General features: G+C 51.9%; 2 protein-coding genes across 2 annotated transcripts; one reads left to right on the top strand and one right to left on the bottom strand.

Moving 5' to 3' along the window:
• The first annotated feature begins 2,746 nt into the window (after nt 1-2,746).
• LOC136787310 (olfactory receptor 14J1-like) lies at nt 2,747-3,538 on the top strand. The gene has a single exon (XM_066984469.1). The coding sequence runs from the start codon at nt 2,747-2,749 to the stop codon at nt 3,536-3,538; it is 792 nt and encodes a 263-aa protein (XP_066840570.1).
• Nucleotides 3,539-15,679: 12,141 nt separating this feature from the next.
• On the bottom strand, nt 15,680-16,642 carry LOC136787246 (olfactory receptor 14J1-like). The gene has a single exon (XM_066984395.1). It carries the CDS (start codon nt 16,634-16,636, stop codon nt 15,680-15,682), a length of 957 nt encoding a protein of 318 aa, XP_066840496.1. The 5' UTR covers nt 16,637-16,642.
• Nucleotides 16,643-22,019: the final 5,377 nt, after the last annotated feature.

Below are 22,019 nucleotides of genomic sequence, written 5' to 3'. Positions count from 1 at the left end.
TGAGAGCTGAGAGGAGGAGAAATCTTCATAGCACATAACAGGGTAAGTCTGCTTCTGCAGTGCAGTGCACAGGAGTATCAGGGAAGATTTCCAGACCCAGAACTTCCCACAGAAGATCTGGCTGGTTGCACTTGGTATTTCTTTAGTGTGGAGAAGCACAAGCTCCATTGCTAAGGTTCCCTGCTGCAGGGTGAACGTGCAGGCCTCTGAGGGCTCCCTTGTCGCAGGCCAGCTGCAGGCTGTGAATCCTGGGGTGCAGGCAGGGGTGCCCAGGGCTGTGGTGCAGAGCAGGGTCCCTGCTGTGCCCCAGGGGCTGTGTGCCGGGGCAGGGCCTCTGCCGCCTGCCAGGCTCAGCACTCAGCCTGCCCGGGGAGCTGCCCAGGGCGCTGCGGGGAGAAGCTGCGGGTGGAAGGAGCCCCCCCGGCAGGGCAGGGTCCTGCTGCTGGCGGGAGGCTGCTGCCTGGGGCAGCCTGCTCACAGCTCTGTTGTACGACAAGGGCATTTCCCAAGCAAACAAGGTCAAAATAGGGATTTTCTGCCCTCTTTTCAATTGCCTACTCTACTGGACAGGAGGGGAAGCAGGAAGAAATGGAAGAGGAGCTGTAAGTATGAGCACATTGCTGAGACTCCTGAACTGTAACTCTGAGGATCAGTATGTTTGTGAGCTGCCCCAAATGTACCTTCAGCCTCTCCTCTTCATATTGAAAGCGACAGCATCAACTTTGCTGAACCCAGCAGGGCTTTCTGACAGGTCCTTTTCCACCTGCAAAGATGCACATGCACCTAGGCACTCTCTTGCATACAGGCAGGTTTCTGAAGGGCAAAGATTACTGCACACAGATTTGGTTGAGGCTGTGAGCAGAAACAGGAATAAGACATGAGACAGGGAAACAACTGCCAGAAATAAAACCTTCAGGCATCAGGGGTATGATCAAGGAATGAGGGGAAAGTTAATCAGAAATCTTGTCAGAGGGAGAATTCATCAGAAAACTCCATATTATTTCCATCCAGTGCAGACTCCTTCCTCTGAACATGCCCCCTTGCCTCCTCTCCCACCCAGAAAAACCTCTGCCCTCACGCCCATGGGTCCAAGGCATGGGGCATGTCTTCTGCAGCCAGAGCTCCAGCAGAGCAGAGGTGCATCTCTCCAGCCATGCGCCCATGTCCACCTGTGCTGCAACTGCAGAGGGGGTCAGCTGCCTGGGGGTTGTGGGCAATGCAATCTGTGAGGATGGGGAGAGAGTTGACTTTCCCTTCATGAAAGATCATCACTAGGTCATTTGGTTATCTCCTTGGGGTGTCCTTTCAATCTGTGAGCTGTCCTGCAGGATGCAAATCTTTTCCATAGCACTTCTGTGTTATGTGAAACCCAGGGAAGAAGCAGAGAGATGCTACATGCAACTGTTGGGTTGGTGAAATGAATGATAGGTGTCCTTGGCTAGAGGTGTGGTGCTGAGACCTTGTTCAGGTACCTTGAGAAAGGCTGGGCATTGACAGATTGGCAGTGGATTCATCTGGTCTCAGCAGCATCTGGCTTCTTTTCAGGGTAACATAAATATGATTGCCCTCCATCTACAAAAGCTCAGGCAGCTGGGGACAAGTCCAGCCAGCTCCCTCACTCTGCTCTGAGCCACAGGGAATCCCTTTGCCTCTCAGGTCTCACAACCATTCCCTGTGAGTGCAGCAGAAATGCTCAGGATTTCTGACTTCAGAGAACACTGTTTGGGCATGAAGAGGGGGAAGAGAATGTGTATAAAAAATTGCCCCTAAAACTCCTTTCTGCCAACTACATTATGTAGCACCGGAATGCAGATATTAACATGCTGACATGAAGATGATCAGCATGCTGGAGCACCTCTCTTTCGAAGAAAGGCTGAGAGAGTTGGGGCTGATCAGGGTGACCTCACTGCAGCTTTTCCATATTTAAAGGGGTCTTATAAAAAAGATGGAGAGCTACTTTTTGATCAATCAGATAATGACAGGATCGGGGAATGTTTTTAAACTAAAAGTGGGGAGATTTAGATTAGAGATTAGGAGGAAATTCTTCACTCAGAGGGAGGCGAGGTACTGAAACATATTGCCCAGATAGGCTGTGAATGTCCTATTCCTAGAGGTGTTCAGGACCAGGTTGGATGAGGTCCTGGGCAACTTGATCTAGTGGGTAGCATCCCTGCCCATGGCAAGGCGTTTGGAAATGGATTATCTGTAAGGTCTCTTCCAACCCGAGCCATTCTGTGATTCTATGCTCTTTTGTGTAAGAAGGGATTTCATCTGACAAAATCTGAAAATAAAACCTTACCCTCCTGCTATGTTCCTGTGTACTCCCTGCACTGGGTCAGGACTGATTCCCTCGCGAGACCAGCAGCAGAGGCCCCTGCTCCTCATTGCACACTGAACCTTAAAAACGAAGCTCATGTCATGGAGCTAAATGAAAGATTCCAGCAGAGAAACAAAAAGCATTTGAGTATGGCAGGGGGAGGTCTACAAGGAATGGCACAGGGTTCACTCAGAGAAACCTGTCCTAACTTTTCATTGTCTTTTACTACATGTACAGATCTCCATACCCAACAGGCATCAGATGTCCAACAGCAGCTCCATCAGCGAGTTCCTCCTCCTGCCATTCGCAGACACGCGGGAGCTGCAGCTCCTGCACTTCGCGCTCTTCCTGGCCATCTACCTGGCTGCCCTCCTGGGCAATGGCCTCATCCTCACCGCTGTAGCCTGCGACCACCGCCTCCACACCCCCATGTACTTCTTCCTCCTCAACCTCGCCCTCCTCGACCTGGGCTGCATCTCCACCACTCTCCCCAAAGCCATGGCCAATTCCCTCTGGGACACCAGGGCCATTTCCTACATGGGATGTGTTGCACAGGAATTTCTGTTTGTCTTTTTGATGTCATCAGATTTTTCCCTTCTCACAGTCATGTCCTACGACCGCTACGTTGCCATCTGCAAGCCCCTGCACTATGGGACCCTCCTGGGCAGCAGAGCTTGTGCCCAGATGCCAGCAGCTGCCTGGGGCAGTGGGTTGCTCAATGCTCTGCTGCTCACTGCCAATACATTTTCCTTGCCCCTCTGCCGAGGCAATGCTGTGGACCAGTTCTTCTGTGAAATCCCCCAGATCCTCAAGCTCTCCTGCTCACATTCCTACCATAGGGATCTTAGACTTCTCGCATTTAGTAGTCTTCTGTTTTTGGGCTGTTTTATTTTCATTGTTCTCTCCTACATTCAGATCTTCAAGGCTATGCTGAGGATGCCCTCTGAGCAGGGACGGCACAAAGCCTTTTCCACATGTGTCCCTCATTTGGTCGTGGTCTCTTTGTTAATCGTCACTGGCATGTTTGCCTACCTGAAGCCCCCCTCTATCTTTTCCCCAGCCCTGGACCTGGTGGTGGCAGTTCTTTACTCTGTGGTTCCCCCAGCACTGAACCCTCTCATCTACAGCATGAGGATGCAAGCACTAAAGGATGCTATTGTGAAAGTGCTTTTATGGACATTTTTCAGGAATCATAAATGTCCCATATCTCTCCACAGGTGACGCCCTGTATATCCCATTCAAACCTTGTGTTTCCTTCTTTTCCATTATTATATTTTGTCTTGTTTTCATATTTCATTATTTTTAACTGTTTGTGCTTCTGCTTTTCATCCCCCCCAATATTTTCACTCCTACCACTGCTATTGAGGAATGAACATGCATTGTGTCAGATGAAGCCTGTCCAAGCCTGTTTAAAAGTGTGTATCAATGTGGACTTTCTCGTAGCAAAGTAATAGCTGTATATAAATTAAGTGGGACTTTTTCACTTTCTGATGGCTGAGCTTTTAGTTTAAATCTCAGTATTAGTGGCATCAACCAAAGGGAAAGTACAAAATCCCAGGTGGGAGCTGGTCTTGGAAATGTCTGACTTCTTCCTCCTGTTGGGATCCGTGGCTGTGAGTGGGGCAGTGATGCTGGGCCAGCCCAGAGACAGGCCTGTGGACAGGAGCCACAGCACTGCAGCAAGTTCTCACACAGCCACCACCCCCAAACTACTGCCAGGCCCCACGCCCCAGCCAGGCCGGCCTCTCCCCTCAGTCACAGCCATGGCTGCAGGGACCAGGAGACACCTGGGGCAGGATGTGTGGGTGGGCAGCACCAGCCCCAGCGCTCCTGGCAGCCCCTCTGCAGCCAGAGCAGCTCCCAAAGGTCAGGACGGGCCTCAGTGCTGCCCACAGGGCTGGGGGGCTCTGGGGGCTGCAGGTACTGACAGCACCTGCTGGGAGACCCCAGAGCCAGGGCTGAGTGTCAGTGCCTGGCACCACAGCTCACAGTGCCTCCTGTCCCGTGTCCTGACCTCTCTCAGGAGCACCGCTGGGTGTGTTATTCCCTGCCTGGGTGTGGAAAGGAGCTGCTGGAGGGCTTCACTGGTGATCTCTGCAGCCCCTGGCTCTGGCCCCACATCAGCTCACAATTACTGCCACTGTCCCTCTGCACTGGCTGTTGGGTTTCTCACGTGCCCTCCTCTGGTCTCATGCAGTGCATCTCTTCCTGGAGCAGGCCCTCACAGCCTGCTTGCAGAGTCCCAGGGGATCCTGGTGAGGCTGTGCTTCAAGAGCAGGCTGGGATTGCCCTTGGTCTGAGTAGGTGTGGTGATCTGGCAGGGGCACAAGTTGGGGCAGAGAAGATAGAAAAAGCAGAAAGAGAGATATCAAATGAAAGGGGGAAAAAAATCATCTCTGAGCATGAGAGGTGAACCAAGCACTGACCAACGTGATCTAGCTGCCAAGTTATCCCAGATGAGGGCAGGCCAAGGTACAGGCCTCCAAAGGTTCTTCCAATTCATAATCCTCAAGGAAGAAGGAGCTGGTCAGTGGAGTCTGGACCTGGGAATACTGCTGTGGGTTGAGACTCTGCCTGCTTTTGTGATCTCTGCTCATCAGGGTTACCTAGTGAGTGAGGTCATCCTAAAAGCAAACTCTGTTCTATGGACACCAGGACTCAGACTGGTTTGAGGTACCACGGAAAAGTTCTCAGAAACACTGCCAGGTATCACAGAACGACAGAATGTTGAAGGTTGGAAGGGAGCTCTGGAGATTGCCTAGGCCAACCCCTTTGCTCAAACAGGATCAGCCTGAGCAGGTTGCCCAGGTCCATGTCCAAATGGGTTCTGAATACCTCCAGGGATGGAGGCTCCACAACTTCCCTGAGCAACCACAAGCCTCCACGATCTGAGGACATCTTTTAGTGGAAGGCAGTCAGGTTTGTTAAACACATTTTCCACTTTATAAATTCCTACTTACTCCTCCCAGTTGTGTTCTTAACCACCACTTCTTTGGAATACAGTTTGCCCAAGGGTTCCCTAACAAGGTCCTCCACCTCACAAAGTACGACTTCCTTGCTTCAGGTTTTTTTTGTTCTGATCTCAAGGACTTGCCGTTCCAGAAGCCAAGGTTGGAAAGAATGCAGCAAAGAGGACAGTGAGCAGTGCCTCAGCCTTCTCTATGTCCTCTGCCACCTGGGCCTTCTCTGTAATTAGCAGTGAGTCTGCATTTTATCCAGCTTTCCATTCAATGCTGATGTCCTTGTAGAAGTCCTTCTTGATATTCTTCATTATCCTAATATGTACATGTTATTCTTCATGTCCTTTGCCAGATTCAACTCCAGGAGGGCTTTGGTTGTCCTAACAATATCTCTGCATGCTCATCAATTTAGCATCGATGCCCTCCAGAAACCCGTTAGATGGCTTGTGCTCTGTTGTACTGGTATTCTAGCAGAAATCTGGGTGTTTCAACTTCCCCCGTGAGGACCATTTCCTGCAAACTTGAGGCATTTTCCAGTTGTCTGAGGAAGGCCATACCTGCTGCTTCTTCCTTACAGAAGGTCTCTAGGTGACACCAATGACAAGGTCACCCATGTTCATGTGCCGTCTAATCCAGACCCAGATGGTTCTCATCACCAAAACCACGGCAAAGCTCCTTACGTTGCTGCTGCTCTCCCCCTGAAAGGTCTGCTCTCCCTCCATGCCTTACAATCCTCTCCACCCCTGGACGCACCCCTGTTGTGGGCTGTCACACCATCTCTGCTATCCAAAATGAGAGCTCTGTAACCACACACAGACCTCTGGTTCTTCCTCTTTTTCTATGCACTATACACATCAGTGCCCTGGCACTTCAGGGAGATGCCCAGGAATTCCAGTTTCCCAAAAGGGATATCACTGGCTGTCAAGCTGGTAAGTCTCAAGAAACTCTTGGTGAATCCATGCTGGCTCCTGATCACTTTGTTATCCTCCGTGTGCTTGGAAATGTTTTCCATGTTTAGCTACCCCATCCGATTCCCAGGAACTGAGGAAAGGCTGTCTGGCCTATAGTTTCCTGGGTCTTCCATCTTGCATTCCTTCAAGACAGGGGTCACATTTGCTTTCACCAGCTGTGCTCTGGGCCTTAAAAAGGAGTCTCAGGGGAGACCTTACGGTGCTCTACAATCACCTTAAAAAGGCTATAGTGAAGTGGGGATCAGTCTCTTCTCAAAGTACCAAGTGATAAGACAAGAGGAAATAGCCTTAAGTTGTGCCAGGAGAGGTTTAGGTTTGATATTCAGAATAATTTCTTCTCTGAAAGAGTTATGAAGTATTGGAACAGGCTGCCAAGGGAAGTAGTTGAGTCATCATCCTTGGAAGTCTTTAAAAAACACGAAAATGTAGGGCTTCATGACATGTTTTAATGGTGGACATGGCAGTGCTAGGTCAAAGGTTGGACTGGATAATCTTAGAGGTCGTTTCCAACCTAAATGATTCTGTGATTTGCTGATAATTCTGTGCTCTGGGCTTCTGGGTGTTGGAGTTTGTCACAAAGATTTGGCTGGTTCATAAACAGGAAGGATGTGTGAGGGAATTCCTAGCACAGGTGTGGCCGCTGCTTGACAGCAAAGAGATAAAAGCAGGATGTATCCAACCTCTCTAACCTTCATTGCTCTCTGCTCTGCTTAGAGCTGAGATGTAAAGGTGAAATGTGCCAATATGCGCATGTCCTGGGAACATAATCTCCCTTTCAAGTGTTGGGAAGAAATATATTTTTGGAGAGAAATGCATTTTTTTTTTCTTTACACAAAGGGGGAGAAAGTGTCATAACTCACTGCTCCATGTACATCACCTTCTAAAAAAATGATGATAACTTGTAGACAAGCATAAAAAACTCTGAAATTGAAGTCTTCTTACAGATTTATTACATTAAGGAATTTTCCACATACATTTCAGTTTGGCCTACAATGTCCTTCAGGGCTTGATTCAGTTGCCCACAAAGATGTTGCTGCTGCCTCAAGGATACCCTGGAATAGCTGAAGCACCCATTTGGGGCTATGAGATATGACACAGGACCTTCCGTCTTTAAAAAAACATGTTCAGAGTCCCTTAGAAGACATTCAGAATTAATATCAGTTGGAGGTCGCTGATATCATTTTATCTGTAGGCAGACAACTTAAAAAAAAAAAAAAGCAGAAAGAAGAGATTCTTTCCTAGAAGGTTGTTTTTTATTATTATTATTATTATTATTATTATTATTATTAAATTCTTTCCCTTTAAGAAGACTCCTGGCATCTCTCTAATTAACCCCATAAGAATTGAAGACTTCAGGAGAATTATGCCCAGAGCCTTGGCTGCTGAGGGAGTTTTGCATGTTGATTCGCCTTCTGCTGCCAAGTTCCTGAACTGCAGATCCAGAAAGCTGGAGCAAGCCTCTGAAGAAGTAAAAGACGAGCAAGCCTCTGAAGAAGTAAAAGACAAGCAAGCCTCCAAATGTTTGAGGGTGTTGGCCAGCTCCACTGAGGGCCATGCCTGAAGAGACCACGATGGGAACAAGCAGACAAGGTGCCTGTCCCTGGGAGATGGTGAAGGAGGAAATCAGAGGCACTGGTTACAGGTGGAAAATCAAGTGGGGATGTGGCTCTGAAAGCCCTTGATGTGTTTCACCAAGGGGGATGGCCAAGGCCTGAGCGCATCCCCTGGAAAGGGGCATCCTGCACTTCCTGGGCTGCTCGGGGCTCTGGCAGGGGCAGTGTGATGTGGGGGTGTGCAATTCCGAGTGCAGGACATTCGTAGGACACTTGCCAGGCTCTGTGGGGTTGAGGAGGTAACAAGGCCCAGGGGCTGTAAGGGACCGGTGTCCTCTGCTGGGCCTCAGTGGAAGAGGCTGCAGCTGTAGCCCTAAAGACACCGGTTCCATTGGGGGGCTCCAGCCCCACAGTGGCCCTCCGCCATGCCCCTCCACATCATGTCGTACATTTTCCTGTATCTGTGCTTGCATCCCTGCAGAATTTTACCACACACTCACATTCCCACCTCCCTCTGACCCCATGATTGCCAAAGCTCTCCTAATTTCTCTCCATCCTTACTAGCTTTGGCTTCAAACACAAACCTGTGTTTCCCTGAGGATTTCCCAATACCTGTGGTTTCCCCACGACACATCAGGCTTCTTCCAAAGCCTCACCCTCTTGGAACTCTATCAGCCAGTATGTCCCAGCCCCACAGTTGCCTGAATTGTCATTGGATTGAATCTCTACATTGCCGCCCTGAACTCGACATAATCCCCCGGCAACATGCAATTTCCTCCTTTTGGAAACCGAGCATGGCCTTGGCGCACACAAGCACCTCCCGGGATCAGCCCTGCAGAGCCTTGGAGGAGACAAGAAGCTCCCTGGGCACACCAGGCTCTTCCCAGGGCACTCAAGCACCTCCCTGGAGCACCCTGGAATCTCCATTTCAACCTTGGTTGCCCTGGGACATGCCTGGGTGCTCCACGAACATGCCTAATATCTAATGGAAATGAATGCTCTGGTAGTTTAAGACCGTCTCCTAGAAGATGCTTGAGTGCTCCAGAATGGGGCTTGCATGGCATGGGGAGATGCTTCAGTGCTCAAAGTGAGAGCTTGCGTTCTAGGGTTATGTGCTTGGGTGCCCTGGGACGCTTTCCCTTTTTTCCCCTGACTTTCTACTTGGGTGCAAAGGGAATTACTTGCGAGCACCAGGGGAAGAGTTGGGGTCCTGGGGCGATGGATGGGCACTCCAGAGGCTCTTGGGCACTCCAGGGAGATGCTGGTTTGCTCTGAGGAAATGCTTGTGTCATCCAAGGAGATCTTTTTAGTGCCCTGTGGCTATGCTTGGCAACTTAAGAGAGGTGCTTGGGTGCCCTGGGGTGATGCCTGGGTGCTCCATGAAGTGCTTAGCTTCACCAGGGAAGTGCTTCAGTGTCCTGTGGAGATGCTGGAGTGCTCTGGGAGATGCCTGGGAAATGCCTGGCTACCTGCGGAAGATGCCTGTGGGATCCAGGGAGGTGCTTGAGTGACCTGCTCAAATGCTTGGGGATGTGGGAAGCTGCTTGGCTGCTCCAGAGACATGCTTGAACAATGCAGGGAGATGTTCTGGAGCTCCAAGACGACGCTTCTGTGCCCCAGGGAGACGCATGCTTTCTCCAGGGAGGTGCATGGCTGCTGTGTGCAGGTGCTTGGGTGTTCCAAGGATGATCCTGGGTGCCCCATGGAGATGCTTGGGTGCCCCCAGGTGATCCTTTGGTGCCCCTTGGTTTGCTCACGCACAAAAGATGGAGACTCACAACGATGCTTGGGCTCTCCAAGTACGTGCTTGGTTTCCCCAGGGAGATGCCTGGGTGCCACAGGAAGATGCTTGGGTGTTTCAGGAAGGTGTCTGGGTGGCCTGGGGATATGCTTGGGTGCTCCCAGGGAGGCGCTTGTGTTTCCAGGAAAATGCTCTAGGATGTCCAAGTATGCCTGGGGCAGACGCTTGGGTGCTGCACAGAGATGTTTGCATGCTCCAAGAGACACCACGGTGGCTTGCTGAGAGACTTGGGTGCTCCAGGGAGGTTCTTGAATACCCCACGCAGGTGAGCGGGTGCTCTGGGGAGATCTTTGGCTGCCTCAGCAAATTGCTTGTGCAGCACAGGGAGGTGCTTGTGCGTACCAAGGCTGTGATGGGTGACACAGAGCGATGCTTGGGGATCCTGGGGGTCTACCTCTCCTACCCCAGGGAGAAGTTACGGTACTCCAGAGAGGTCTCTGCATGCTTCACAGAGGTGCTTTTTGAACGACCGAGATGCTGAAAGAACTTGCTTGGGAGCTCTGGAGGGACGTCCGAGTACCTTGGGATGTGCTTGGGTTCCCTGGGGAGATGTTTCAATAATGCTGCAGTGGGGTGCCTGAGTGCTGCGGGGAGATGCGTGGGTCCTCCAGGAAGATGCTTGCGTTCTCGGGGGGTTATGCTTGTGTGCCTCAGGGAAATAGCCGTGTTCCTGGGGAGATGCTTTGCTGCTGCTGGGGAATCGTAGAATCACAGAATATCCCGAGTTGGAAGGGACCCATAAGGATGATCAAGTGCAACCCCTGGCACCGCACAGGTCTACCCAAAATGCTTGGGTCCTTAAAAGGGTCACGTTTGGATGCCCTGCAATGACGCTTGGGTGCTCCAGAGAGATGCCTGGCTGAGCCAGGCAGAACCTTGTGAGCTCAGGGTGCTGTTGGGATCTCCTGGAAGGTGCTGGAATGCCCTTGGATGATGCCTCACAGGTAGAATGTAGTGCTTAGGTGTCCTGGGGAGATGCTTGTCTACTCCAACACAAGGCTTGTGTGCCCTGGGGAAAATCTCGGTGATTTCAAGAGGTGCTTATGTTCCTTGGCGAGAGGCTTGGGTGTCGTGGAGAGTGCTCCAGGAAGGTGCTTGTATTCCCAAGGGAGACTGGTTCTTTCCCTAGGGAGGTTCATGTCTTCTCTAGGGAGGTGCCTGAATGCTCCTTGGACATGCTCGTGTACTCTGGGGAGCTGCTTGGGTACTCCTAGTACAATAGTCGGGTGCTCCGGGGAGATGCTTGGCTGCTCCCAAGATGGGGACTGGTCTGGGGAATGTTTGGCTGCACCTTAGAGCACAAAAATCTATCCCCTAATCACACAAAGTTCTGCCCCGGGCACCCAAGCATCTCCCTGCAGCACAGAAGCACCTCCCTGCAACACCCAAGCACCTCATTGCACCTCCCACAGGAACCTTCCCACCACAGTCCTACATCTGACTGGAGAACCCAAGCATCTCCCCAGGGCACCAAAACACCACCTGGGGCACACAAAGATCTCACTGGACATGGGAAGCACCTCCCTTGGCACCCAAGAGCTTCCGAGGGCTGCACAAGTACCTACCAGGGTCATTCAAGTATGTCCCCGTGCTCATGCACGCATCCCCCAGGGGACACAGACACCAAAGAGCAGGAACCAAGCATCTCCCCACAGCACTCCAGCATCTCCCTGGAGCCAAGCATCACACAAAAAGCACCCAACCATCTCCCTGGAGCACCCAAAATCCTCCCTGGAGAACCCTGAATCCACCCTGGAGAAACAAAGCTTTACCCTGGATCAAACTAGCCTCTCCCTTGGGCACACAAGCACATCTCCTAGGGTACACAAGCATCCCCAAATGGCACTCAAGCATTTCTCTGGAGCCACCAAGAAACAGCCAGGATCACCAATCCATCTTCCTGAGACATCCAAAAGAATCTCTGCATCACCCAGCTGTCTTCTTGGAGAAACCAAGCATCTCCCTGCACACCCAGGGAGCATCTGGACACAGCAGCTAAGAAGCCTGGGGAGCACCCAGATTCTTCCTGGCATAGCCAAGAACTTCCATCGAGCAAGAAAGCAGCTCCTGAGTCCCGCGGGCATCTTCTGAGGCACCCAGGCATCATCTCCGCACTGGGATGAGCACACAAGCATCTCCTCCCCACAGCGGTTCCTGGGCCATTCAGGCTCGCACTGCACTTCAGCCCCTGCTCCATCGCGCACTCACCTCCCTGTCCTGCCCTGCTCTGCCATCTGCAGCCTGCTGCCAGGGGCTTCCATCCCGACTGGGGCCTGCCCGCAACCAGGGGCCTTTTATCCCGACTGGGTTGCCGTGTCATGGCCCCACTGTGACGCCTGGGTGACACAGCCACCGCTGCCCCGCTGCCCATTGTGACGCCTGGCTGACACATTTCCTGCGTCCCATTTCCCTGGGACAGCCAAACACCTTGCTGGGGAACGCAATCACCTCCCCTGAAGACCAAAGATCTCCCTGGGGGACCCAAGCATTTTCCCAGGGCGTGCTGCCATCTCCTCAGGGCGTTCAAGCACATTCCAGGAGCACACAGTCTTCTCCTGGAGGCACCCAAGAACATTCCCAGAGCACCCAAGCATCGATTTGGAGCAAGAAAGCACAACACAGGGGCACCCAGGCATGTCTCGAAAGCACCCAAGCATCTCCTTCGTGCAATCTAGCATCTCCTCAGGGTACACAAGCACCTCCAGGGGCATCCAGCTATCTTCCTGGGGACCCCCAGCACTTCCCTGTGGTCCACAAGCACTTCCCAGGCGGACACAAGCTTGTTTCCAGTAAACCAATGCTTCTCACCTGAGGAAACACACATATCCCCACAGCACCCACGCATCGTTCTCCAGCGCTCAGCGCTCTCGTTGGAGCATGCAAGCACCTCAGCGGGGCAAACAAACACCTTCTCAGGGAACTCAACAACACTCTTGGAGCGCTCAAGCACCTCCCTGGAGCACACAAACTGCTCTCTGCAGTACTCATGCACATCCTGGGGCACCCAAGTGGCCCCAGAGCAATAGAGCATCTTCCTAGAGAGCCCGAAGACATTCCCAGGGCACACAAGCATCTACCCGGGGTACATAAGCATAGCCCTGGGCCACAAGAAAAGCCTCCCTGGAGCACACAAAGTTATCCCCTAATCACACAAAGTTCTGCCCAATCACCCAAGCATCTCCCTGCAGCACAGAAGCACCTGCCTGCAACACCCAAGCACCTCATTGGAGTGCCCAAGATTCTTCCCACAGCACTCGTGCATCTGAGTGGAGAACGCAAGCATCTCCCCAGGGCTCCACAACACCACCTGGGGCACACAAACATCTCACTGGACATGGGAAGCACTTCCCTTGGCACCCAAGAGCTTCTGTGGGATGCACACGCTCCTGCCAGCCATCAGCCGAGGGGACGCCAGCATTTTCCATCTGGCACCCAAGCATCTCCCTGGTCACCCAAGCATCTTCCTGGACATCCCAGGATCTCCCCGGGGCAAACGGGCATCAATCCACGTCACCCCTACACTTTCCGAAAGCCCCAAGGCTCCTCCCTTGCTCTTTACATACTCTGTCCACGGGGCACACAAGCACTATCTTGGAGCACCAAAGAATCTCCCCAGGACACCCAAACACCTCCCTTGAATATGCAGACGCCTCCATGAGGAACCCAAGCATCTCCCCAGGGCACCCAAACATCTGCCTGGAGCACCAACACACCTCCCGACAGAACACCAGCATCTCACTGCAGCACCGAAGCATCTCCCCTGGGAACCCAAGCACCTCCTGAGGCACACACCCATCTCCCCAGGGCTGCTCAGTGTCTGGGTGACACCAAGCATCCCCCTGCAACATGCAATTCCCTCCTTTTGGAAACCGAGCATGGCCTTGGCGCACACAAGCACCTCCCGGGATCAGCCCTGCAGAGCCTTGGAGGAGACAAGAAGCTCCCTGGGCACACCAGGCTCTTCCCAGGGCACTCAAGCACCTCCCTGGAGCACCCTGGAATCTCCATTTCAACCTTGGTTGCCCTGGGACATGCCTGGGTGCTCCACGAACATGCCTAATATCTAATGGAAATGAATGCTCTGGTAGTTTAAGACCGTCTCCTAGAAGATGCTTGAGTGCTCCAGAATGGGGCTTGCATGGCATGGGGAGATGCTTCAGTGCTCAAAGTGAGAGCTTGCGTTCTAGGGTTATGTGCTTGGGTGCCCTGGGACGCTTTCCCTTTTTTCCCCTGACTTTCTACTTGGGTGCAAAGGGAATTACTTGCGAGCACCAGGGGAAGAGTTGGGGTCCTGGGGCGATGGATGGGCACTCCAGAGGCTCTTGGGCACTCCAGGGAGATGCTGGTTTGCTCTGAGGAAATGCTTGTGTCATCCAAGGAGATCTTTTTAGTGCCCTGTGGCTATGCTTGGCAACTTAAGAGAGGTGCTTGGGTGCCCTGGGGTGATGCCTGGGTGCTCCACGCAAGTGCTTAGCTTCACCAGGGAAGTGCTTCAGTGTCCTGTGGAGATGCTGGAGTGCTCTGGGAGATGCCTGGGAAATGCCTGGCTACCTGCGGAAGATGCCTGTGGGATCCAGGGAGGTGCTTGAGTGACCTGCTCAAATGCTTGGGGATGTGGGAAGCTGCTTGGCTGCTCCAGAGACATGCTTGAACAATGCAGGGAGATGTTCTGGAGCTCCAAGACGACGCTTCTGTGCCCCAGGGAGACGCATGCTTTCTCCAGGGAGGTGCATGGCTGCTGTGTGCAGGTGCTTGGGTGTTCCAAGGATGATCCTGGGTGCCCCATGGAGATGCTTGGGTGCCCCCAGGTGATCCTTTGGTGCCCCTTGGTTTGCTCACGCACAAAAGATGGAGACTCACAACGATGCTTGGGCTCTCCAAGTACGTGCTTGGTTTCCCCAGGGAGATGCCTGGGTGCCACAGGAAGATGCTTGGGTGTTTCAGGAAGGTGTCTGGGTGGCCTGGGGATATGCTTGGGTGCTCCCAGGGAGGCGCTTGTGTTTCCAGGAAAATGCTCTAGGATGTCCAAGTATGCCTGGGGCAGACGCTTGGGTGCTGCACAGAGATGTTTGCATGCTCCAAGAGACACCAGGGTGGCTTGCTGAGAGACTTGGGTGCTCCAGGGAGGTTCTTGAATACCCCACGCAGGTGACCGGGTGCTCTGGGGAGATCTTTGGCTGCCTCAGCAAATTGCTTGTGCAGCACGGGGAGGTGCTTGTGCGTACCAAGGCTGTGATGGGTGACACAGAGTGATGCTTGGGGATCCTGGGGGTCTACCTCTCCTACCCCAGGGAGAAGTTAGGGTACTCCAGAGAGGTCTCTGCATGCTTCACAGAGGTGCTTTTTGAACGACCGAGATGCTGAAAGAACTTGCTTGGGAGCTCTGGAGGGACGTCCGAGTACCTTGGGATGTGCTTGGGTTCCCTGGGGAGATGTTTCAATAATGCTGCCTCCTCCTCCTGGGCACGGCTCACTCAGCATGGTCCCAGTCTGCCCTGATGTGTGGGGTTCCTCTTGTCTGTACAGGACTAGGCTCTTCTCCTTGTAAATGTCAAGAGGTTTCTGCAGGAGAAATCCTGGGATTTCTCAAGGTTCTCCCTGACCGACGCTCCATTCTGTCAGCTGTTAATAGCTGCAGGCGGATGGCTCACCCTGACTGTGCTATCTATTATAAGAAAATATCCCCCGCTTATTCCATACATTCTACGTCATGCTCAGGTCTGACACTTTCCAGTTAATCACTACCACCTTTTCTGTCTTTTGAGATACATAAAAAATGTCTTGTAAAAACTACAAAACTGTTCAGCTCTGTTATTGGCACCAGCTACGAAAGGAGAGGAAAACTTTCTGTCAGTATATTGGGGAGATTCTGTTTTATTACAGAAAAGCAAAGAGAGAGGCAGTGCTGATATATAGGTAGACAAAACAAAACAATACAAAAAAAAAAAAACACAGAGCAGTTTCATAACTGAATGGACACTGTATAATTCAAAACCATTTTTCTAGGAAACTAATGAACAGAAGTGACAATGAAGATAAAAGTAACAATAATGATAATGAAACAAGTATCCAGGAAATCACTTTTGGAGAAAGAGGAGAAATTTATCAATATTAAGAAACATCCATGAAGCTACTTTTCTAACAGCATCTCTGAGCTCCTTGTTTCTTATGCTGTAGATGAGGGGGTTCACTACTGGAGGCACCACCGAGTACAGAACTGCCACCACCAGATCCAGGGATGGGGAAGAGACGGAGGGGGTCTTCAGGTAGCCAAATATGACAGTGCTGAGAAACAGGGAGACCACAAACAGGTGAGGGAGGCATGTGGAGAATATTTTGTGCCGGCCCTGCTCCGAGGGCATCCTCAGCACTGCCATGAAGATCTGCACATAGGACAGCACGATGAAAACAAAACAGCCAAACCCCAAAAAAGCGCTGAACATGAGAAATCCAACTTCCCTGAGGTAGGAGTCTGTGCAGGAGAGCTTGAGGATCTGGGGAACTTCACAGAAGAACTGCTCCACAGCATTGCCTTGGCAGAGGGGCAGGGAAAATGTATTGGCAGTGTGCAGCAGAGCATAGAGAACCCCACTGCCCCAGGCAGCTGCTGCCATCTGGGCACAAGCTCTGCTGCCCAGGAGGCTCCCGTAGTGCAGGGGCTTGCAGATGGCTACGTAGCGGTCGTAGGACATGATGGTGAGAAGAGAATACTCTGCTGAAAACAAAAAGAAGAAAAAGACCTGTGCAGCACACCCTGAGTAGGAGATGGCCCTGGTGTCCCAGAGGGAATTGGCCACGGCTTTGGGGAGAGTGGTGGAGATGCAGCCCAGGTCGAGGAGGGTGAGGTTGAGGAGGAAGAAGTACATGGGGGTGTGGAGGCGGTGGTCGCAGGCTACGGCGGTGAGGATGAGGCCGTTGCCCAGGAGGGCAGCCAGGTAGATGGCCAGGAAGAGCGCGAAGTGCAGGAGCTGCAGCTCCCGCGTGTCTGCGAATGCCAGCAGGAGGAACTCGCTGATGGAGCTGCTGTTGGACATCTGATCTTCCTGGACAAAGGGAACTACACAAGGAAGAAAAGATGGTGATAAACTAGGAGAGACAACTCTGAGGAAAACCAGCCCCAGTTCTCATCGAAGCCCCCCTACAGTTACTTTCCCCTTTCTGAGACCTTGCTTGAGATCTGTTTGGTGATGGCTTGAGGGTGCCTCTGGGAGCAGCGGTCTGTGCTGTGGGCACTGGAGGAATCAGACTTGCCCTACAGCTCTAGGTAAATAAGAACAGGTTGTTTTCTCTGCTTTAATCTCTCTCTGATCTATGTAGCATTACAACTGTCAATACTCTTGACTGCAGAAAAGCGTTTGTGGTTTAGTTTCTTCCAGCTGCCTATGTCACACTCAGAAGCATTTTATATGAGGGAAGAAAACCCTGGCATTTCTAAGGTATTCCAGGGGAGATCTTGTGAGTCCCAGGAGGCAAAGGAACTGTCCTTACTACAGTAAGGACAGCCAGTCTTTCCATTTGTCCTGGTCCCAGCCAGAGTCCTCAAGGGCTTGGTCTAGTTGCCCACAAGGAGCTGCCCAATTACTGTGGCCTCAGGAACTCACTGGACAGAGATTCAGCTGCTGTTGGATATTTGATCCTCCTGCGAACGGAGATCTGCTGCCTCTGAATAGGGAGGCCTGTCCAAGGAGGAAAAAGAGTTAAAATGCTATGGTAGACCTCTGTAAGGAAAACCTACCCCATTTCTTGTGGTAACCTGAAAAAAATTGCCTCTTCACTTTCGGGAAGACTGGTCCTCTGTTAGATCTCAAATTGGTGCTTCAGGACTCAAGGGACTCTGCAGGAGACGGTCCTGCCCTAGAGCAGTATACAGATGGAACACAGGGTGCTCTCAGATGAACTGTGCTTGGCAAAACTAGGAGTTTGTCAGCTAAAACTAGCAGTTTGTCATTCTCAAAATTCACCCAACTGCAGAGCAAGGATTTTTGCATAACGTTCTGCTCTGTTTCTTTATACTTGTCCCCCCACACCTGAGAAGTGTATATAAGGCATACATCCTTGGCACTTGTACTGCCCACCAAGGGAAATCTTGGGGATCCTGCAAGGCAAAGGGACTGTCCGTCAGGGCAGAGTGAGGACAGCAGTTGTTTCCATCCATCCTGGTCCCAGCTGCCCTGTGCAGGAACCTCTGGAGGATGGTCACACTCAGGTGTTCCCCTGAAAAGAACCTGGATGCTGCTGAGAGCAGAGGAATCCAGGTTCAAAGTGCAGATCTCCAAACCCCTCACCCATCTCATCATACCTGAGGAGGATCTCAGCTCTCTGCTCTTCTCCAGGGACAGGGAGGGATCATAGCAGCTGCCCACATACAGCCATCCAGCAGCATTTCTACAGCCTTAGGACTGACGTGTCTTCTCCATGGGGCTGCTAGACGTGGAGCAGCTCCCTCTCACTCCCTGCCCATGGCCCTGCTGCCTGCAGCTGTCCCTGCCTGCAGCTGGGTCTCTGTCCCCACGTCTCCTGCCTGCAGGTCACAGCCCCCATCCCACCCGCTGGGTGCTCAGCTCTGCACTGCAGACACCTCCTGGCAGCAGGGCTCTGCCCAGGGGCAGCTTGCTGGGGGAACGTCCTAGAGACCAGGTCACACAGACCCTGCTGGCACTGCACGTGTGGTGGTGGAGCTTTCTGTGGGCTGAGGGGCAGGAAAGGGACGTGGTACAGGCCTTCTAATGCTTGTTGTGAAGGCTTAGGAGAGTCTGACTTCTCTTGGAAATCAGGGCATCTATTGCTATTCCCACTAAGCCAAAGAAGACAAAACTGAAAGCTCAGCAGGCTCAGGAAAGCTGGGACTGAAGCTGAAATCCCCTGCCTGATCCCTTCTCCTGCAATGTCCCCTTGAATACATCAAGGTTGTGCTGTGGAGCCATGAGCAGGCTGCCCCAGGCAGCAGCCTCCCGCCAGCAGCAGGACCCTGCCCTGCCGGGGGGGCTCCTTCCACCCGCATCTTCTCCCCGCAGCGCCCTGGGCAGCTCCCCGGGCAGGCTGAGTGCTGAGCCTGGCAGGCGGCAGAGGCCCTGCCCCGGCACACAGCCCCTGGGGCACAGCAGGGACCCTGCTCTGCACCACAGCCCTGGGCACCCCTGCCTGCACCCGCGGCTTCTCCTTCCTCCAGGAGCTGCGGCTGCATTGCCCTCCAGCCAGAGACTTACCGGGGTCAGGGCTGGCAAGTGTTCTCCCCCAGCGAGCTCTGTGCATCCTGCCACTTCTGCCTGCCTTTACCCACTCTGTCTCTGCAGGCAGTGCCCCCAGCCCTGCTGCGCTGGGCAGAGGAGCTGCTCCTGGGCAGAGCTGGCTCTCTGCAGCGCTGCCCGCTTGCCAGGAGCTCCCCTTGGGCCCAGGAGCCCGGCCCAGCTCAGCAGCACAGGCCCAGCCCAAGGCCTCCCTTGCTCTGCCCCCCACCAGGCTCCCTGCCCATGGCCCTGGGGCTGCAGGGGAACCTGCTGGGAAACATCCTCAAGGAATCCCTGGGGTTCCTCCCTCACCTGGCACACACTCTTTTTCACACCAGGGTCATTTCTCCTTACAGAAAACCAATTAAGTGTAACAATCTCATCTTGTTGTCCCAGTATCGGTTTGGACATGAAGTCATGGTCAGGGACTGATCTCCTTCATCCCCACTTGACGAAGGAATTCAGCAGAGTCAGTCGAGGCATCTCATGCTGCTTGTTATTCCTGGGGCTGGAAGAGGGTCTCAGCTCCCTCCCATGCCTGCCACAGACCCTCAGGACCCGGGATTCCTCTGGTCTCAGTTCAGGTGTCCACAACATAGGCACCTTAATGCGAATTACTGAGCCACAATAGTTCCTTAGTGGAGATGGAGGACAGGCAGGAGCTGTTCAGATGCAAATATCTGGTGAAATTTGTAGCTGATCCTCTTCGAGTCAGCTGGAGGCATATGTCCTTTGGGTAACTGAAATGGCAGCAGATGCCACATGTAGGACAACTGAACCTGTCCCTACTCCTTATGTGCAGGGCAGCCTGCAGAGGCTGTCAGCAGAGCAAAAGGAGTCATGTGTCACAGGGAGAGCTAAACCTATTCTCTTCTCTTCTACATGCCCCATGGCTGTAATGGCTGTTGTGTCACGGACATCTCCACAGGGCCTCAGCTCTCACCAGCAAGGTCTCCCTGCCCTTTGTGCCTTGAGGCAGGACTCTGCAGGGGTAAAACAGGTGGTGGGTGGGGACAAAATCAGTGGTTACTTTGCAAACTACACCCTTAACAGTTCATGGGACCTTAGGCCCTGCATTCAAGGGTACAGGGAGAGTGTTCTGGCCAGGAGGTACTGGTTCCTTATAATCCCAGGAAGGGATCGGACAGCAGCATTCAGATACTGTAAGGGATCATTTAACTGTTCTTAGAGCTAAGACTATAAGGAGAGAAGACTATAGATGACCTATTGAATTTGGTGTGACTTCATTCTAGACTCAGTACTCCACTGTTAGTCTCAGCTCTCCACTAGATGTTTGCACTGACCCTATGGGACTATTAAAGGGTGAGCGAGTTTTGCTGATCAGTCCTTGGCTCTCCAGTAATGAAGCAGCATATATATGGTAATCAGGGAATCTCGGATTGTTAGTAATAGAAGAAGAAATAATACAATATTGTTTAATATGTTACATTTGCGATGTACTGTTCCGAGGCTGCGCTTGGAAGATACAAAATATATGTGCAAGGGTAGCATGAGAATGCACCAATTCATGATGAGGAGTAAGGAGGATTAAAAGAATGCTCAATTTGCAAGACATCTAGATAACTGGGGCTTCTTGGACTCTGGGAACTGGATCAAACCAACCTTGCGTTTTGGACTGAGACCAAGGGCTCAGAGAGCATGCGTGAGAAGGAAAGGTTAAAAAGTTCAACTCTGATGAAGACATCTTACTTCATCCCGACGACCACCCGGACGACCACCAGGGAGTAGTATGCAAGCGCAGAAGGACTGATAAGATAATTAGCATACGAAGCGAGGCTAGGCGGAACTAGGAAATGAATATGCATAGATGAGTTGTGAAACCTAATGCATATGTAGTACCTTAGGAGATAAAAGAGAACTAAGAGAACAAATCAGATGAAGTTAGATTTGGGCAGGCATGCCCCTAACTTCCGGCGCCTAATAAAGCACCTTAATATAATCACTTTGTGGATTATGTGTTTTCATGAACGCTAACAGGATAGTGCCATATTGCCACTGGTGCACCATTTGGGTAGCTACTGGCACTTCGACCCTGAGCAACCCCACAACTGAAGGATCCTGTGAGGGACCGGGCAAGGTAGAAAACTGTTTAATGTGCATAAATCACCATAAATCACCTCCAGCATGGCCAATTCCATCAGATACGGGCTGCCTCTCTCCCTGGTGGTCCATTTGCCTGGGTGACATACAACATCTTCCTTGAAGAGATACCTTTCCTTTACACCTGACAGGAGTTGCCTCAAGAGAGTGAGGATTTGTGCCCCCTTTCCAATTGCTTTGTCAATGCCCCCTTCCCTGGGGAGGGATCCCAGCTGCTTGGCTTCCCTGCCCTCTAATTCCAGGCTACTGGCCCTGTTATCCCAGTATCAGATCAGCCAGGTGACAATGTGCTGGCCTACATGATGGATGAAATCTTTTCGCACATCTCACAGCTCCCCAAGGAACAGTGATCAGGTGCTTACTGATGATTTTATGTTATCTCACTCTTCATCCACCTGTTCCTCTGAGGGCCCTACTTGGGAGTAGCCTGCCTCATCTTCTTCTTCCTCCTTCCCTGTATGAGTAGGAGCTTCTTTCCTTGCTAAACAAGCTGATTTTGTTTTTTTTTCTCATGTATACGTATGACTGATAGAGGCACAGGTTGGTTCTTTGGCCCAGTCGCAGGGATTGGAGTTGTGTGGATTGCAACTCAGTAAGCAAAGGCCAAGCCCCAGCACATTGCAGTGATTTCTGTCTCTTTGGAATTGCCAGGGTGATGACACTCCTTTTTCAAGCATTCTGCCAATTTTTTAGGATTCTGCACTTGTTCAGGGATGAAGTTCCAAGGCATTGCAGGTGCTCACTGTTGTAGGTGCCTGCCCATATCCTTCCACACTCCCTGCCACTCATAGCTCTCCTGCCTCAGAGCAGATCTCTGTGTGGCATTCTGAAATAGTTTACCCTAATCATAAACAAAAAATGAAACACATTCATGAGATAGAACAATAGGTGCAGGCTGGTTTGAACATCCCAAGAACATTCAAAGTTTTGAAGAGCTATTGTAACTAGCCTGGAGGAGAAAGGGGGAGGTGAAGGAGAAAGGGAAAGGGAAGAAGAGGGGAGAAGAAGCGCCCCCCCTCATTCCTCCCATAGATTGGCTCCCCGAGGAGAAAAGTTAGACTGTTAATTA

This window comes from Anser cygnoides, chromosome 28 (genome assembly GCF_040182565.1).
Source record: "Anser cygnoides isolate HZ-2024a breed goose chromosome 28, Taihu_goose_T2T_genome, whole genome shotgun sequence".
Taxonomy (NCBI): domain Eukaryota; kingdom Metazoa; phylum Chordata; class Aves; order Anseriformes; family Anatidae; genus Anser; species Anser cygnoides.
Note: the sequence above shows the minus strand (reverse complement) of the source record. Positions and strands in the feature narration are given on the sequence as shown.

Excerpts from the sequence above, each read along its gene's own strand:
- LOC136787310 (XM_066984469.1), top strand. The coding sequence starts at position 2,747 with ATGTACTTCTTCCTCCTCAACCTCGCCCTCCTCGACCTGGGCTGCATC.
- LOC136787246 (XM_066984395.1), bottom strand. The coding sequence starts at position 16,636 with ATGTCCAACAGCAGCTCCATCAGCGAGTTCCTCCTGCTGGCATTCGCA.